This window comes from Pelodiscus sinensis, chromosome 2, assembly GCF_049634645.1.
Source record: "Pelodiscus sinensis isolate JC-2024 chromosome 2, ASM4963464v1, whole genome shotgun sequence".
NCBI lineage: Eukaryota > Metazoa > Chordata > Testudines > Trionychidae > Pelodiscus > Pelodiscus sinensis.
The window spans coordinates 140,023,469-140,043,456 of record NC_134712.1 but is presented as its reverse complement, the minus strand read 5'-3'; the positions used below and the strand labels follow the sequence as shown (position 1 = coordinate 140,043,456).

Genomic DNA, 19,988 nt, shown 5'->3' with positions numbered 1-19,988 from the left:
TTATCTAAATTCTTTACAGAGTAGTGGACTTCTTGCTGAAAGCAATCATGAGAGCAATGTGGCTTGCTGGAGGATTCCATTGGATAAATGTAAAGGGCAGACAGGCTTTACCAACAGAAGCAGCAATATTAACTCTGGCTCCACATTCCTCATATTTTGATGCCATTCCTGTGACCATGACTATGGCTTCCATTGTGATGAAGGCAGAAAGCAAAGATATTCCTGTATGGGGAAGTAAGTTCAGTTAATCAAAATTCTACTTTCCAAGTAAGATTAAAAATGAAGTCCTAGAAGTGTCATGACTGCATGTTAAATTTGGCAGATTAAGCATAGACCTTAAGCAAAGTAACAAAGTTAAGTTAGAACAAGTGAGGAAGTGAGATTTTTATCAGGCTGTTTTGATGTATTAAATTAGTTAACTGAAAAGTAAGACATAGTCATTTAACTTTTGTAACAACTATAGGAATCAAAACCAAACAATTCCACAGACTCCAGAGGTAAGTTCTGAATTCATATCCCTCAGAACATAGCATCCTGAGGGCAATGTGTAGACTGGAAGAGAAGAGGGAGACACAGCTATTACAAATTCTGATATGCAAGGATACTGTAAAACAAGTCCACCTAGAATTCCTTTCACAAGAACTGCTTCCTCAAGCGGAAAAATCAGGAAAGGAAGGGATCTAAGTGAAATGGAAGGACACATTTCTTCTTTTTCATCCCTCCTACTCTAAAAAGTTGGCTCTCAGTAATGTGGTTACAGATTTGAGAGAGGCAGCTCGAGGTCATTTGGAGTTTCATCATTAGAAAGAGAGATGGCTTTTAAGATCCCACTAACTTCTCTATCTTGCACAACAGGTAAACAAATGTCTAGTAAGTGTGGAAAGAAGCCTATGGTTGTGGTATATATTGATGACGTAAGGAGGTATCGGAGAGAGGTTGTAGAAGCTGAATTCAGACTGTTAGAAAGATGTAGGGTTAGAGGTCCCTGGTCAGAAGCATTTAGATAAAGCTATTAGTTTTCATGCACACAGGCCAGATACATTGAGATGCTGAGCACTCTCTGTCTATGGATATAAAGATCTATAGAAAATGGGGTTAAATTAGGGACTGGAAGTGGAACACTCCCAGAAAGAGAGCATCTGTACAGATAGGATGAATTCCACCTCAGAAACCAGATGGTGGGTACATATGACTATAAAGTTTTGGGGACATGGTTAAACTAGAAGTTTGAGCAGAATTGACAAGTGTTGAGCAATCAAGTCTGATGAAGACATCTGTTAGAGATGTCAGTGACATTGATGTATCTCTATTCCAGGTAAAGGATAGATTAGAACTACAGCAATACAGGAAACAGCAAAGTCACTATTTAATCAAAGTCGGAATACTAAAGAGTTTTGTAGTATTTGTAGAGGTAGACACGTGGTTTAAAAACAAAAACTACAGATTTCTGAATGTAAATTAATGAAGCCTAAAAGCAAAAATAGTTTGTCTGAAATAGGACCTTTCTACAATAGTAATTACTAAAATGTGGTGGACTGACAAAAATGGGTGGAATTTAATATCTGCCTAAATGTCACTTAGGAAGGCTAGATTGTGTTGAAGGTGTGAGAGTAACTTTATGTAAAAGCAACTAGAAGTCCCATGGCACATTAGAGACTAACAAATATATCCTGATCTTTCACGGGTAAAATCCTGTGATGGTGTCATTTGTATAGATATGTGGACGGAGCCAGATAGGTATCCAGAAATTGCATACTTTAAGGCAGGCCCGTTTAAGGAAAATGACAGAACACCACTGGTCAGCACTTGCAGCCCCTCAGGTTAAATCCTTCCTGTGCATCATTTACAATCTACAACCTGTCTTGGAAAATGACCAGGGAGAGGAGAGCTGCTCCAGCTGCGCTGCTGGGGAGGAGTGCTGGAGCTAGGTTCCCTCTGCCATCCTAGCCTGACCCCCTCACTACTTCCGCCAAGATCCCATACCCCTAGCCCGCTCTTCCTCCTCCACCTGGCCAGACACCTACCCCGGGGGGGAGGGGGGAGGTGAGTTGGCGAGTGTGGCGAGCAGGGGGCACAGCCCCTAGTATATGTTCTAGATTAACTTTTCTTCTGAAGTGGTGGTTTCATTCTGTAGGTCATCCTTCCAAGTCCTTGTTTTCTCCATAAATATTATCAACAGTTTTCTTCCTATGCCTAGAAAAATGGGAAACTGTATCATAGCCTGTCAGTACATGGAAGGAAAGTATTGTTCCTATGTCTGCTTGATGAAATACAGTCAGAAGCTTCTCACACAGTATGCACAAGAATGTGAATGAAAAAAACAAAATACAGCAAGGCATCTTATTAGGTTTCCACTACCAGTAGAATATTAGTGTCTTGTGCTGACATGATTTAGTCAATCTCTATATGCATACTGTGCAGTATAGTCCTGGTGTCTGCCTCTCCATGAACAGCTCTGCAACTCATTTGTGTCCAGAGTTGGGTTTGATTTAACCATACTGCCTTCTTTAAACTGTCCAGATATGAAAATTGTTTTGGTATCTGGAACATTTGGGTAGGAGTTTTTTAAAGATGAAATAAGCCAAATCAGTTTTATTTTTGGGATGGGCTAAGTGTTCCGGCTGGCAGTAGAATGGAACAGATCTGTCTTCAATGACTTTCCAAATTGGTCCAGATGAACATTGGTTCTCATGGCCCACACATAACACTTGCAGGTGGGCTGAGGGCTCGGGTTCTCACACTCCCTTTAGCGAGGAGCCTGCGCTGGCACTCCAACCTTGCCCCCACCTCCACCGAGTTTGGAGCACTAATACTGGCTTTCTGCTGCAGGATGGGGGGAGGCAAATGTGAGCCTTGCAGGCAGCATCCAGCTTCTGGGAGAAGAAAGCAGTTCTGTGCACTGCTGCTCCCACTCCTTTGTGGCTGGGGGAACAGAAACATAGGAAACTGCTTGCCTGGAGGCTTTTCTTGCTGTTCCCATTGGCCAGAATCAACGTGATTGGGAGCAGCAGGGGGCAAGTGTCTGCGAGTAGATGGAGACAGGTAACTCCCCATCCCTCTCATTCCCAGACCCTGCACTCCAATCCCCCTCTCACATCCCTCTCCTGCCAGACCCTGTTCCTGCTCTTTCCCTCCCAGATCCCCTATCCTTAGTCTGCTCCTGCACCTAACCTCCTGGTCAGACCTCCACCCTCAGCCTGTTCCTATGCCCAACCTCACGGCCAGATCCCATACTCCTACGCACTCCTGCACCTATTTTATCATCTTGGGTAGTTGGCTGGTGGTCCATGGAAAGATCTTCATTGAGCTGTGGGCCAAAAAGTTTAGATCCACTGGTCCAGAAGCTTTGGAGCGTGTGTTCCATAATTCCTTTAATAGAATCCTGACTCTCCCTGTCAAAGATTACATTACCCTGCTAAAATGCAGTATAGAATGATGATCTCACTCAACAAACATAATTGCAGGGGCTTCAATGATTGTACATCAAAAAGGTTTTCCCAGTGCCACTACACATGCTTGACCATCCCTCACTAGAAAGGATGTAGTATTAAGTGTTATTGCATGAGGACAAGGATGTCTCTAGTTAGAAATAAGACTGCTATAATACACTTTTAAAATTAGACACCCATTCACCTCAGACTAAATGGAACTAGCATTTGCTCAGGACACACTATTTTTTGCAAATCCACAGTCCTTATAGGCAATAATTATGCACTTAGTATCAGAAGATCGGCCTTTATTGTGACTACCTTGTCTTTTCAGCTCTTTTCCAGCAGCATAGAGGGAGAAAAATGTCAGCGCCCTTGTCCTCCTCAGTAGGTCACAGAATTTGTTATGAGATCTTCTTTCCTTTGGTGTCATGACTCTTTCCTGAACAAAGAGATTCATGTTCTCCTGGCCAAATATTTCCTCATTTAGGAGAGCTTCCAGAGTCACTTCTGTAGCCAAATCTTTCATTGCAATATTTTGCAACATGCTGGAGGCTGACTCACTTGTTAATAATCTGAATTTTTGAAGTGTCATCATCTCTTTATTTCCACCAACATGATCACGCTGCTTTTGTGCTGGTGTTGATTCACTGTGCATCATTCGAAGATCAGGTACAAGACTGAACAATTTGTTCGTTTGGGTTGCAATTTGGATACATGGATTATAGAGGAAATCCCATTTTCTACGTGCTGAGGCTACAGTTCTGTTACCTTTTCATTCCTCCTTTTTTTTTTACCAATGGCATTGAGGCACTCTAGGGACTGATCCAGATCTGCCTCACTGAATCTGTGGCTGGAATCTTTCAGTACCCAGTTGCCTTCTTTGGAACTCTTCAAGTACCTCTCTATTAGGAGCTTGTTCATCTCTGCATAAGTACCCATGTCCACATTGAGCGTAATTTGTGTGGTTATACCAGTGAGAGAATGGAACATTCTTGTGAAGGCATGTAGAAAAAGCTCCCAAATTGCATTCTGTTGAGCTCTGGTGAAGAGTAGGAAAATACACACCATATCCATGTGCTGAGATCCATATTGGAAATTGAGGTGGTTGTCCATATTGCACTGCACAAATGATGCCATCTGGTAACAGAATAGGCACTAGGTTATTGTAATCTTCTGCAGCATCATATTTTGCAAAATCCAATAGTTTTCCTTTGAGTTTCTTATGTTGCTTTAGATAGCTCTGTAGTTGTGCTTACAGCAGTTGCCAAATTGCCCGTAGAGTGATCTTGTGAGGGTAAGTGGCTTGTGCATTATGTTTAGTAGCAATTACACGCTCTGTCATTCATCTATCTAAAACTCCACTTTCAGTCCACGTGCATAACAATCCAGAATTCTGTGTATGCTACCCCAGCACTTTTAGGAAGTTCATTGATCTATCCAGACATCCTAATTGTGGTACAGGGGAGCAGGGTAAAGTATTTAAGCAACAGTCAAGACCCTCCCTCCCTTTTTTTTGTTGAAGGTAATGTGTGACTTGTGCAAATCTTTTCCTAACATTATTCAGTGTATCAGCTTCATGAACAGGTGACTGAACGATAGCCATGTAGTATTATGTAATTAACAGAGTTATTGTTGCTTTGCTTTTCATTAAAACCTGTTCAGCCTGTTTTAGATTTTTAAAATTTAACATTTGAAGAAAAATACCATATCCTGTATTTATGGTTTCAGAGCTGGAGAACAATCATTTGTATCTATTAAAACATTCTGTCAAGACATAGTCACTGAATTTTGGTTCTGCTGTGTATTCTGTGATATTAGTTGTAAAGATGGTATATGGAACATTCAAAGTAGATGATTGTTTTTTGGATCGACATCATGCAGTATTGGATCAGATGCAGATCCTTTCTGCCTAGCTGCATAGTGTATGGCAGCGTTTCCCAAACTACGGGCCGCGGCCTGATACTGGGCCGCGGGAAAAAAATACTGGGCCTCAGCGTGGCTGCCAGGAGGGGAGCGGAGTAGGGCGGGCTGGGAGGAGGTGTGTGTGGGGAGGGGGGAACTGGCCGCCGAGAAGCAGGGTTGAGGGCAGCAGGGCTGTCCTGTGGAGATGGGGGCTGGTGGACTGGCGGCCGGCGGAAGCAGGGTTGGGGCAGCGGGGCTATCCCGCGGAGATTGGGGCTGGAGGACTGTTTGGATATCCACTTTTTACCTCCACTTATGCTGTAGTTGAAATATTGTGAAACACGTAACCTTTTGGACTGTGTATATGGTTTCTGTTTCTCATTTTCATCTAATTTGAATCCTGGGGCTGGGATCTAACCCCGCTGCGGCTCCCCTTCTTATCGACTAGTCAATAGAAATTCTATTGAATAGTTGATTAAATTTAACATCCCTACCTGGAACCCTCACATTTAGCCCAGTGTGTTATGATTATATGTTTTGTACAAAGTTTGCCTTGTGAGATCTCATCTTGTAAATCTTGATCTGTTGTATCCTGTTGGGTTTTGTGTACTATTGTATTTGAAGTTAAGAAGTATTTCTAGGTGTGTTACTGAAATATGTTGTGAGATTGGGAACATCCACAACCAGCCTTTCAGCTGCAAAACAGAAGGGTCCAAACAGCATTAATGGCCCACACAAGAAAACATTCCACTGTCCCAGAGGCTCCTTAGAGAAGCACAATGGACACTGAAGTTGCATAATGTTGGTCAAATTTAACCCATAGTGTAAACCTGCCCTGGGACATTGCTTGATTACATTAAACAAGATTTAAATGTTTAAATTGAAAAAAAAATTTAGGTTGCCAACTTTAATTTTTATGTCTGCTACTAATAATCACTTAATCCATTTTTTATTGTTAATAAAACAGATTTATATTTTACCTAAACAAGTGTATTTCAGAAAGAGTGCTTGGAAATTCTCAGCTGAGACTATAAAGACTGGTGCATGTCCACTTTCCTATGGACACCTGATGATCTCAGTAAAGAATTTGCATTGGTCTGGCTTCTGACCAGTGCAAGACACTACAGTGTGGGGGTACAAAGTCAGGGAGTTTGTGGGAGAATTGGCTGGAGTGTATCAATTAATGGTTTATGAATGGCTGTGAGCTCATTGATGAATACAGTTGAGTGTGTCCATGCTGGTGGATGATTGTGTAAGTGACAGGTTGATGTATGGCATTGCTAGTTAGAGGCTTGTAGCTTGATACCAGCTTCAGCATGTGAGGCATCCTCGGTTGTTGGGACACAGGGCTTAGCAGTCTCATAGTCCAAGTTGTACCCCATAGACTCTGTCACAGAGATGACCAGTTCTTTATGCACAGTGCTAACCTCATTTCCCTGGGGTTCAAAGTGAATTAAAGTTAACTCCAGTGCAAATCATAACATTTACAAAGGTGATTATGAACTCCAAATAAGCAAATGTTCTTCTTCGAGCAGTGTCCCGTGGGTGCTCCACTATAGGTGTCGGGCTTGTCCTGGTGCCGCAGATCGGAGAATTTTCGTAGCCGTAGTCCGCCGGACCGCGCATGCGCGAAGCGCGGCTCGTGCTCTTTCGCGCCGTTTGTGTTCGCACGGTCCGGCTCCCGCCTGTTCCTCCTGACCGTCCTCGGCCGTGGACGGAATACTGTTTTCTCCTCAGACTCTGTCAGGCTGAGAGAGAGAGAGAACTTTTAGGAATTAGATTAGTTCATAGTTAGTTCTTTCCAGTTATATAGCGACATTAGTATTAGTCGTAGTCGTTAGTTTAAAAAAAAAAAATTTTTCTTCAGAAGTTACCTGTAAATAGTTTCTACTGTAGATAGTTTTCTTCTTTACCCCGTCAGAAGAAGACAGAGGTGACCATGCTGGGTTCTACCGGTTTTAAAAAGTGCAGCTCATGCCGCGAAGCAATGCCTGCCTCCGACGGTCACGCTCTCTGCATCCGCTGTTTGGGTGAGGGGCACATACCCCAGAAGTGCCCTCACTGCTCCAAGCTTACCGCGAGAGCGAGGAAGGACAGGGACATGAGGCTCAAAATGCTCCTGTTTGATAGGGCATTACAGCCACAAGATGGAGCAAATCCCGGATCCCTCCCTGGTCCTTCAGCTGAGCCGTCCCCAAAGAAGACGAAGAAAAGACCATCGCCTTCTCGTTCCCTTCCCCCGACGCGTGTTAGCGTGGGGGACAAACCTGGTACCTCGGGCGTGCATGGCTCTAAGGCGAAGCCCAGCCGCAGTACCTCGGCGCCGCAGCCCGCGACTGTTCAGGCGCCTAAGTCATCGTTGGCACCAAAGCCGTTCCCAGCACCGACATCACATGCGGCACTGAGAACACCTGCTGCACCGCCAACGGCGGCACCGCAAGCGACCCCGACGCAGACCACTCCTACGGCACCGATTTCCACCTCGGCACCGAAGGAACCTCCAGCACCGAACGCGTTGCTGGCACCGCGTCGCCCCCTGGCACCGTCAGATGCTTGGGCACCGCGCGCTTCGCTGGCACCGAGTAACTAGTCGGCGCCGAGCTACTCTTCGATGCAGGAACTCTCTCTGGCTCAGGAGCCTGTTCCATCGGCACCGATGGAAGGAAATGTGCAGCCTGCACAACCTTCTGTGGGACGAACTGCGTCATCCACGCACCGAACATTGAGGAGAATCATTACACCTTCTCCCAGAAAACATCCAATTTTCACCTGAACCGCCTTCTCCTTCATCAGGACTCTCTCCCCAATTTATCAGACACTCGCAGAGGGTTTACCATTCTCCACGTGTCTCGCCAAGATGCCGTTATCACCGGTCACCTCCACCAACCCCGAGATCCAGAGAACGATCTCGATCTCCTGGGTCTCCATCATGCTCCGGGCATTATGGGTATTATACCTCTCACAGATCCCGTTACTATTCTAGATCTCCGCACCGCTCCTCATATTATCATGGGTCACCAGAACACAGTTATTATAGGCACTACTCTGTCTCAACATTCATCGGTGTCCTACTCTCCTCATCATTCACACACACCACCCAGCAGGGACTGTCAATCCTTACCAGCAGCAGCCAGACCACCAACTCCATCAGGTATCCCGCCGCCCCAACCACCTGAGCCTCAGATACTCCTACAACATACCACTGAGGATGAGTCTCAACATCAGTTTCTTACCGACCAATCCTCTTCCTCTCTGGGTGATGCTGTATTTCAGGAAGACATATCACCGTCGGACGACCTTCGTCAGTTTCAAGACCTTTTCAGAAGAGTGGTGGTATCACAAAAAGTACAGCTTGCGGAAGTTCAGCAGAAATCCCACCACTTGCTTAGAAACCTTCATTCTTCACAACAGGTGAAGGTGGCTCTCCCATTGGATGATGCTATCCTGGAGATTGTTGATGACATATGGCAGCTGCCGGCTTCTGCACCGGCCACCAACAAAAAGGCAGACAAATATTACATTCTGGCGAAAGGGATGGAGTTTCTTCTCTCTCATCCTTCACCGAATTCTCTGGTCGCCGATGTGGCCCAACAAAGAACAAGGGGCCCGCAGCAAAGACCGAGTGTCCTGGACAGGGACATGAAACAGCTAGACCTCTTCGGACGAAAGGTCTACTCGTCTGCTACCCTTTCACTCCGGATGGCAAATTATGCGGCACTATTAGCTAATCATAACTTTGATAACCATGCCAAACTAGCACCCCTACTGGACCATCTACCTGAGGGCAAAAGGGAGGTCCTTAAAGCGGTGGTCCACGAGGGCTATACAGCTTCCAGAACAGCTCTTCACATAGCTCTGGACATGGCTGACACCGCAGCGCGTACCACAGCTACATCCATGGTCATGCGCAGGGCCTCGTTGCTACACCAGGCGGCAGTTCCTAAAGACCTTCTGACCAAAGTTCAAGACCTACCCTTTGACAGACAGAATCTCTTTTCTGACAAAACTGATCAGGTGCTTCATTTGGGTAAAGACTCTAGAACCACACTCAAGACTCTGGGCATGTATACTCCTCCCTTCTGTCGGAAAAGGTATACTCCATATCAGAGACAGAGATCGTTCGCCTTTCAGCCATCCCAATACAGACAGCAGGACCAGCAACGCAACCGGCAGCGACAGCAGAAGAGAAGACCTCAGCCAAAAACATTTGGCCGTCTAAATGCCAAGCAACAAGTTTGACATCCCAGCCGAGGGACTGTGCACCATTCCGCTGAACACCCATCCCAAACTTCCACAGGCATTATTCCACCACCGCCTGAGACCTTTCAAACACCGATGGTCTCACATCACCACCAACAGATGGGTACTGCAAACAATCACACTAGGGCATACCATTCCATTCACCACTCTACCCCCACCCAATCCCCCCGCCCCATCCCTTTTCAGGGACCCATCTCACGAGCCTCTCTTACAACAAGAGGTCAATCGCCTCCTCACCATCGGAGCAATAGAAATAGTACCAAAACAGTTCCGGGGACGGGGGTTCTATTCTCGATATTTCCTAACAGAGAAAAAATCAGGGGGATGGAGACTGATCCTCGACCTCAGAGGATTAAACCGGTACCTCCGGAGGTACCGCATCAGAATGGTTACCCTAGCCACTATCATTCCAGCGCTTCACAGCGGAGATTGGTTCACGTCCCTCGATTTACAGGACGCCTACTTTCATGTAGCGATACACCAGGCTCTCAGACGATTTCTACGTTTTCAACTAGGAGCAGGCCATTTCCAATACAGGGTCCTGCCCTTCGGTCTCTCGTCGGCTCCCAGGGTTTACTCCAAGACGCTGGCAGTAGTAACAGCGTACCTACGACATCTAGGCGTAATAATATTCCGCTACCTAGATGACTGCCTAATCAAGGCGCCTTCAGCGGCGGAGGCTCTGCGCGTGACACGCCTCACGAAAACAGTTTTCGAAACCTTGGGCCTGATCATCAACATTCCAAAATTGGCCATGATGCCACAACAATCAATACAATTTATAGGCGCACAACTCGATTCAACCACTGCTCGTGCTCTATTGCCAATAACCAGATTTCAAGCAATGCAAGACCTTATACAGGCCATCACCACCAGTCCCAGACCCTCGGTCCTACAATGTCTCCGGCTTATGGGACACATGGCAGCCACAACATACGTCGTTGAGCATGCAAGACTATACTTCCGTTGCCTTCAGCACTGGATAGCTACGGTTTATACTCCAAATGTTCGAGACGTCCACAAACGGGTATCAATCCCCGTGCACGTCACAAATTCTCTAACTTGGTGGACAGTCCCCAAGAATCTGATGTCGGGTGTGCCATTTCATCGCCAACACCCAACAATACAGCTGACCACCGACACATCCTTAATAGGCTGGGGCGCACACCTGGAACACAATCAGGTACAAGGGCTTTGGTCCCCGGAGGAGTCGATGATGCATATCAATCTCCTAGAATTACGAGCGGTGCGCAATGCCTGTCGTCACTTTCTCCCAAAGATTCGTGCCCAAACTATCCGAATTTTTACCGACAACATGATGACAGTATACTGTATAAACAGGCAGGGCGGGGCCCGATCCCGGTCACTCTGCGCCGAGGCAATTGCCTTATGGAATTGGTGCATCCACCACAAAATTTCCCTGATTGCAGAATACTTACCCGGTCAGCAGAACTCTATAGCCGATGCATTAAGCAGACATTTTTCCCTGAAGCACGAATGGGAGCTTCACCCGGAAGTCCTCTTAACCATATTCCGCTCCTAGGGATTCCCAACAGTGGACCTATTTGCGACGCGCATGAATGCCAAATGCCCCCAATACTGTTCAAGGGCAGGAATAGGTCGGAACTCCAAGGGAGACGCCTTCCTATACAATTGGAGTCAACTGCTGTATGCGTTCCCTCCCACACCTCTAATCCCCAGAGTATTAGAAAAGATACTGATAGCTCCTTTTTGGCCAAGACAAACGTGGTTTCCTTACCTCCATCATATGTCAGTGCGGCATCCATTCCCTCCGCCCAAGAGGTGCGACCTTCTTGTCCAGAACAGGCAGCACGTGTTCCATCCCCGGATCGATCTTCTGGCACTGACGGCATGGTTCCTAGTTGGTTCCAACAAACAGAAATGATCTATTCGCAAGAGGTCAAACACATTCTTTTACATAGCAGGAAATTATCCACGAGATTCACCTACCTTCACAAATGGGCACGATTTTCCGCATGGTGTGCGTCGGCATCCCTGGATCCTTACTCCGCGCCCATCCACCGTATTCTGGACTACCTCGTGCATCTCGAACTCTTCTCTCAGCTGCTCCTCTATTAGAGTGCACGTCGCCACAATCACTGTTACACCACACTGTGGATGGTTACTCAGTTTTCTCTCAGCCAACGATGCGACGTTTCATGAAAGGCTTACATAATCTCTTTCCACACCGAACACAACCAGCACAACCATGAGACCTAGAGCTCGTTCTTAATACGTTAACTCAAAAACCCTTTGAGCCCTTGGCCACATGTGACTTGCGCACTCTTACAATGAAAGTTATCTTTCTCACGGCTATAACCTCTGCAAGACGGGTTGGTGAACTGGCTGCCTTATCGGCCTTACCCCCATACACTCTGTTTACTGATCAAGGAGTCATTTTACGTCCTCAACCCACTTTCCTGCCAAAAGTGAATTCAAAATTTCACATCAATGAGCCGATAGTGCTTCCCACTTTCTACCCAAAGCCCCACATCTCGGCAGAACAAGCTCGGCTACACACTTTGGATGCCAGAGGTGCCCTGGCTTTCTACATAGACAGAATCAGGTCCATCAGGAAGACAAACAATCTGTTCGTGTCTACAGCCGATCGTTCTAAGGGTCAACAGTTGTCAGCACAACGCATTTCGTCAGTCATAGTGAACTGCATAAAGGAATGCTATACCCTATGTAGTAAACCGCTGCTACAGAATCCGACAGCGCGTTCCACGCGTGCAGTCGCTACATCAACTGCATTCTTGAAGGGCGTACCTCTAAAAGACATTTATAGGGCTGCTACATGGTCGTCGTCAAATTTCACCTTTGCCAAGCACTATGCCATTCCCAACCTCCACCTTCCAGAAGGAGCAGTGGCAACAGCGGTGCTGTCCACAGCTGCAGCCCGATAGCTCCGAACCCCCCTCCTTTTAGGGGCTACTGCTGCAAATTCACCTATAGTGGAGCACCCACGGGACACTGCTCGAAGAAGAGGAAGTTACTCACCCTGTGCAGTAACAATAGTTCTTCGAGATGCGTGTCCCGTGGGTGCTCCACGACCTGCCCTCCTCCCCTCTTCGGAATTTCTATTTGTCTTTCAGACCAAGAGGATCAGGAGGAACTGGCGGGAGCCGGACCGTGCGAACACAAACGGCGCGAAAGAGCACGAGCCATGCTTCACGCATGCGCGGTCCGGCGGACTACGGCTACGAAAATTCTCCGATCTGTGGCGCCGGGACAAGCCCAACACCTATAGTGGAGCACCCACGGGACACGCATCTCGAAGAGCCATCATTACTGCACAGGGTGAGTAACTTCCTCTTCTTCTTTGAGTAGTGTCTCTATGCATGCTCCATTATAGGTGTATGTGTGCCCCTGCACCTCTGGAGTCTTTTGGTAGCAGTGTCCATTGAGCCCAGGCATGTGCTCTCCCTTTGATCAGCCTCAAGGCTATCTAGCACTGCACAGGCAAAAGCCTTTCTCTTCCTTCTCAGCCATCTTTGGCCTCACAGCTGAGAGAGCAGTTGTCCCTTCCTTTTCTGCATCATTAGCATAATTAGTAGCTGTTTTTGTTTCTTGTGTTCTCCCTAATAGTGTTTCCTTTTTAAAAAAATAATAATTCCCTTGCGATTTAAAAAAAGTGAAAGAAAAAACTTTAGTTTGTTTCCTGTCTGGAATCGTGCTCCCCCCCCTCCAGCATTTAGAAGACTTTTTTTGTTTTTGTGTTTGTTTGTTTGTTTTCTTGGTTTAAAAAATGAAAAGAGCAACAAAGAATATCTTTCTTCTACATTCCTCACTACTAAAGATTGGTCTTGCCCCATCTCTTCCCCCTCCCCCTCCCAGCTCTGAAAGGTGCCTCTTCTACAAGTGGTTCCTATAACAGCCAGATACTCTTACTGTGTCCAATACCTGGAACAGCCTCACAGATTAACTTCAATTACTGAATGGCAGTCTCACAGAAACTGGGAGCTGAAGTTTAAAATTCCTCTTTATGGAGAGGGTACGTCAGTCTCCAGGGCACTCCCTGATGGATTATTCCCAGAGTCTTTAAGTTAAAAGGGGGTAGAGTCACTAAAAAAAACCCAACAACACAGCAACTTCTCTCAGAAAAGCTTGTAAAAATAAGTTATGAGTGACTGGCCAGCCAGGGCGGTTCCTCAGCCTGACCACCTTGGCACCAACCTCAGTACCAACCAGGGGCAGTCAAACTCTGAGGCAATGCTAAGGAAATGGACAATTACTGCATTATCTCTAAAAGTGGCACAAAGAAGAACTTTTGGTACCAGATGTGAAAGAACTCTAATCAAGGGAGTGCTCTGCATCTTCTCAACCATAAGTACTGACAGTGTACCATGAACATTCCTCTGTGGTACCATGTGAGCTCATGGTAACTCATGAGCTCTGGTATCCTTGAGACCTGTGGCCTTGGTACTCAGGGAAAGAGAGTTACTGTACCATCTCTAAAAGAGTGGATCTGACAACTTTCGGTATCTGGTGTAGCAAAACTCTCATCAAGGGAGAACACTGCATCATCTCACGCATGGTTAATGATAAAGTACCATAGACACTCCTCTGCGGTACCAACTAAGCTCAAGACATGAACTTTGATTCACTGGCAACCTGATGGATGGGGAAGAGCAGCAATCCCCATTATGCGGTGCCTGGGCCTCAGTACCAAAAGCATCCAGGTACATGGAATAGCTTTTGGCAGCGGGCTGCATACTGCCGCTACTCCAGTCAGCGACGCCCATACCCGGTGGCAAGTCTCATAGTGGCCAGGAGGAAGTCATATCCCAATGTCACAATATAAGAATCCTCCCTATTTCCATCAAGTCAATCCATAAATCATGCTATGGGACACCTGGGGTAACCCCATAATCCATGCCTTGCAATCCTTGGGTGTGCACACACACACACAGAACCATCCAGTTTCTCTGAAAGAGTCCACCAAATGGTCTCATACAACACGGCTGTCCAGAGCCCGTGAGCCAGGGGCAGCGGAAGCTTTTTCTGAACATGAAGAAGAGCTCGAAGGGGAAGCAACCCTTCCAGCAAACTTATCTCTACCAAATGAGGCCTCCTTCCCCCACTTTTCCCATCACTAGGTGATGATTTTAAGAACTTTCATGATCTTGCCAAGAAGATGGCAGATGAGCTGCAGATTCCCCTACAAGAGGGTGGCAGTTACACATCACAAATTGGGGGTTATTCTGCACACCACCTCCTCATTCAGAATTACCTTTCCAATTTATGAGGTGATTCTAGATCCTACTAAAGTCATCCATAGCAACAGAACAACAACAGAAAACATCTTATATCCTTGCAAGTAGCAGACTTCCCGTTTTCAACATCTACAACCCAACTCCATCATTGTGAATGTGATTTAATGCATGAAACAAACAACATAATAGCTCAGCTCCTTAGTCATGTTTGGCAAGATGGAATATTTGTTGCTGACATAATTGTTTAGAATTGTGAATTACCAAATGGTTATGGCCAAATACAGTTTTAGTAATTATAGGAAATTCAGAGCATTTCTGGAACATTTAGTGGAGACACATGTAGCAATTTCAGGCCATCCTTAAAGAGGGTCAGTTGTTAACCAGATAGATGCTAGAGAGAGCACTATACATAGCTGATACCGTGGTCTGCCCTGTCTTCATGATGGTGGTATTAAGGTGGGCTTCTTGACTACACCTTTTTGGATTGCCCAAAAAGTTGCAAAAGACTTCCTGTCTGAAGGGCCCAAACTCTTTTACGGAGAAGATAGATTCTTCTCCCCAATCCTGGATTTCTGGACCACATTACAGTACCTAGGAATCTACACTGTAGAGCAGAAAAAATGATATACCTCTCAGCCACACATACTCACTATCTCAGCACTGTTACAAGCTACAATGTAAGAGGACCAGGGCTTAAAACTGGAAGCAGTCTGCAAGATATAATTGTTCAGTCTCTTGCTTGCCCCATGAAAAGTGCTTAGAAGAAATGCTTTGAAAGGTAGCAGATTGGGATGCAATGTCAACTGCCAACTATAGACATGTCATTCCCCTTCAGAAGTTGCCTGGCCTTATTTCTTAGCAATTGTACAATCTCCAGGATCCATCTGTCAGAGATTATTTTGAAGAGTTATGATATTCAATTCATGTCCCTTCCTCATTCCAGCCTTCCTTACCTGTTCCTCTTCAGGGACTCTTCTCATGAGAACCTACTTCATCGGGAAATATATCATTTTGTTATGCTATTGAACCAGTCCAGTTGGAACTCAGGAGCAAGAGAATTTACCCCCATTATTTACTGATCCTCATAATGAAGAGAGGTTGGATTTCCATTCTACATGTAAGGGTATTAAACAAATATGGGAGGGCACAGATGTTCAAAGATGGCCATGCTCGCAGCCATTGTTTCAGCCATCGAACAATGAGATTTCCTACAGTTTCTTTGGGCAAGATCATTACCAGTGCAGACTGCTCCACCCAGGTTATTCTCCAAGGTTCTCTCATTGAACCAGAGCACTAAACTCGGTACACCAACCAGAGTGTTTCAGCATTCCCTTCAACACACTACACCAGAGCTACTCAACTTTGGAAGCCCCAGGGTCCACAGTGATACTCACAGCACATGCCAACGGCCACAATTTAAGTGCAGTTGCATATACTTGCAAATATATATGCAAATAGTTTATTTCACACTGACTAAAAAGATTGAATAAAAAGATTAAGGCAAGACTACACAACACACAGGCCCCATTTAAGTCAGTGCTACTGATCTTAATAAAATGCAATATTTACCCAATTTCCACCCATATGACAGCACTTTTAATGAGCAATGACAGTCCAGGAATTACTACTAAAACACATATCAATAGAAGACCATTATATTCACTACTTTTTTGTTTTGGCTCCTACCCATGGGCTGCATGTTGAGCCCTGCATAAATCCAAACTGCACCACGGGCCACGTGTTGAGTAGCCCTGCAGTACACAGGACTCACCACACTGGTACAGATACCTTCTTAATAGATTAGGGAGCTCACCTACACAACTACAAGATTCAGGGAAAATAGCCTTCCACAGAAGAGACCCTCCATTCACTCTTCTAGAACTAATTGCAGACGGGAGTGCCTGTATGCACTTCTGCCTTCATCAAAAACACCCATGTGAAAGTCATGATGGACTTAATATGATCTCTCTGTTTTACATAAATCACCAGGAGGGTTCCAGATGTCCCTCCCTCCATCAGGGAAGCACTGACTTTGGAAATGGTGCATCCCTCACAATGTGCTCATCCCAGCTATCCATCTACCAGGGATACAGAGTGTGACAACAGTCTGTCAGAATTTGTCACAACCCATACTGAACTCATAGGTGTTTTGACGTATATTCACTCTTTGTGGAACCCTGACTACAGATCTCTTCATTACTTACCAGAGCAAGAAATGTCCTTGTTATTGGCGCAGGCCTGGCCTGTGGATACATTCACTGGAAAGTGCTTTCTTCCTCTCATGGCACAGGAACCTTTTGTATACCTTTTCCCAGTTTTCTATCCAAGGTCTGGTTGAAAATTCAGCAAGACAAAGTGGGAGTTATTCTAATTGCTCCTTTTAGACAAGACAGATCTGACTCCCTTTTCTGACACAGATGGCAATATGCCCTCCTGTTCCTCCTCGGCTGATTCCTCAAACAAGGAAAGGTCTGCTCCTTTACTCCAGTTTGTGAGTCCTTCACCCTCAGGGGTGGTTCCTTCTAAGTTCCAAGGCTTGGAGACAGAATGCTCTGATGAAATAAAAGATGTATTGCTACACAGCCAAAGTTGACCACTTGACTGATTGTACCTTCAAAATAGAAATGATTCCGAGTTGTGGTTAATCTAAATACATAGACCCAACTGTATCTTCCCTCCCTCTGATTTTACACTATATTTTAGACCTCAAAAGGTCTAAATTCTCACTGAGCTTTGTGAAGGTATATCTTGCAGTGAAAATGGCCTTCCACCACCAGGTAGATACTTCTCAGTATTTGCTCACCTGGCTGATGCATAGATTCTTAAGGGCACTAGGACACTCTTCCCGCATGTGACATCACATGATCTAGCCTGGGAAATCAACCTAGTTCGCAGGGCTTTGACTAGACCTTCCTTCTCATGGTGCCCTTTCATTGCAATACTGCCTTACAACAATGCACCTGGACTCTGGGGTCCTCCCCTCCAAGAGAACCCCAGCCCTCTATACACAACTTGCCTCAGTGTCCCATTGCACATCATCATCTAGCCCCTGACTCAGGCAAACTGAAGTCTGAAATGGCCACCTTAATTGGCAAGAGGATGTGGATCTGATGCTTTTTCTATCCTGGCTGCTTCCAGGATAGAGAGAGGCAGCAAGGCCTCAGCTTGGGGCCTTTCCAGAGCTCCCTAGCTCTGCCTGCCGTTTACTAGCACCACCCTGTCTCAGGTCCCTCCTGCTCAACAGCTGGAACAAGAGTGTTCTCTCCTTTCTCTGCAGAAGTCCCTGTTTATATAGCCTCAGCTGGGCCCTATTTGGTTGCTACCTGCCTCAGATGTTGGTTCCACAGTCCCAACCCTCTCATAGGGTTGGATTTAACTTTTGGTAGGGTCACTGTGGTGCAGACACCCCATCACAGTGAGTATCTTTCTCTTTATATCCCTTTGGAAAAGTCTTCAACTACAGCTTCATCTCTAGCCTCCAGAAACATCAGCAAGAAGTTACCTCATGTTATGGGGGAGTGAGAACATTAGAATGACTCTACTGGGTCCAACTAATGGTCCATCTTTCCTGTCTTCTGACAGCGGCCAGTGCCAGATGCTTGAGAGGGAATGAACAGCTTAGGGTCATCCATTCCCAGGACAATGATGGACACATCCTCCATTAATTTATCTAATTATTTGGTTTTTAAAATCCATTTATAGTTTTCACCCTCTCAGGATCACCTGGCAACAAGTTCCACAACTTAACTGTGCATTGTGTGGATAAGCACTAATGTTTGCCTATTAGTATAATTGGGGACCCTTGGTTCTTGGTTTATTTATTTAAAGAGATAAAATAGCACTTTTTTGGTCACTTTCTCTATACCATTCATAATTTAATAGACCCTTAGTCATCTCTTTTCTAAGATGAATAGTTTCATTCTTTTTAATCTATGGGATATGACATAATAAAAGAATAATTTTTGTTGCCCTTCTTTGTTGTTCTCTCCATTTGAAATATATTTCTTTTGAGATGGTGTGACGTAGTGGGGGTGCCTGGCTGGTTTCTATGCTGCTGGCTCTGGGGTAACCCCCACTGGTTGCCATGGGTACCACGACCCAGCAAAACAGGATGGGTCACTATGCAAAGGGATATCTCAACCGGTATGGCCAGACACCACCCATGGAGAGGAACAAAGGAAGGTGGAATGCTGCCCTGGCTGTGGGGGCAGGGCTGGAAGAGAGTTGGTTAGTTGTTGTCTGGGAGCATGGAGGAGACAGCCTAGGGAAAGGGACTGGAGTTTAGGGGCCCAGTCTCCCCCCATCTCAAGGGGGCCTGAGGCATCCTAGCGCAGCTCTGTGACCAGATTACATCTGTGCTGTGCTGTATCCTGGAGAGGCAATAAACTTCCTCTATTCCACCGGCTGGTGCAGTCTGTTTGTGCCATTTCGGGGTGCAGGAGACGGGGGACCCCCAACGCGCTGGCCCAGATGGCACAAACAGAACCACAGAATCTGAGTTTTGAACACCAGAATTCATAACTCTACCCATTTCCTAATGGTTCCTAACAGTCTTTCAGCTTTTTGTGATTGCAGCTGCACATGGAATACTTTTTCAGAATATCCATGATAGCTACAAAATCTTTCTTGAGTGCTTACAGCTAATTTAGTCCTCATCATTTTGTATGTGTAGTTGGGATTATTTTTACCAATGTGCATTACTTTCCCCTTTTCAAAACTGAATTTAACTGCTATTTTGTTGCCCAGTTACTCAGTTTAGTGAGCTCTCTTTGTGATTCATCACCATAAGCTTTGACCTTAACTGTATTGTCAGCAGACTTAGCTACCTCATGGTTTACCCCCTTTTCCAGATCACTTGTTAATGTTGAACAGCACAGGTCCCAGTATACAGCTTTGGAGGGAGAAGAGGCACCCCACTGTTTACCTCCATTCTGAACATTGACCATTTATTCCTATCCTAAGTTTCACCCTTTTAACCAGTTACTGATCTATGAAATCACCTTCCCTTTTATGCCATGAAAGCTTCCTTTGCTTAAGAGCTTTTGATCTGGGACTTTGTCAGAGGTTTTCAGGAAGTCCAGGTGTACTATTTCCAGTTGATCATAGAATCATAGAGCTAGACCTCAGGAGGTCCTCAAGTCCAGCACCCTGCCCAAAG

At 45.7% G+C, this 19,988-nt stretch overlaps 1 protein-coding gene across 1 annotated transcript in view; it reads left to right on the top strand.

Moving 5' to 3' along the window:
* Positions 1-19,988, top strand: part of LPCAT1 (lysophosphatidylcholine acyltransferase 1) — a 116,100-nt gene that overhangs the window by 12,911 nt on the left and 83,201 nt on the right. Inside the window, 1 exon segment of the mRNA XM_075921518.1 lies at positions 20-234. Coding sequence (XP_075777633.1) covers positions 20-234 — 215 coding nt within the window.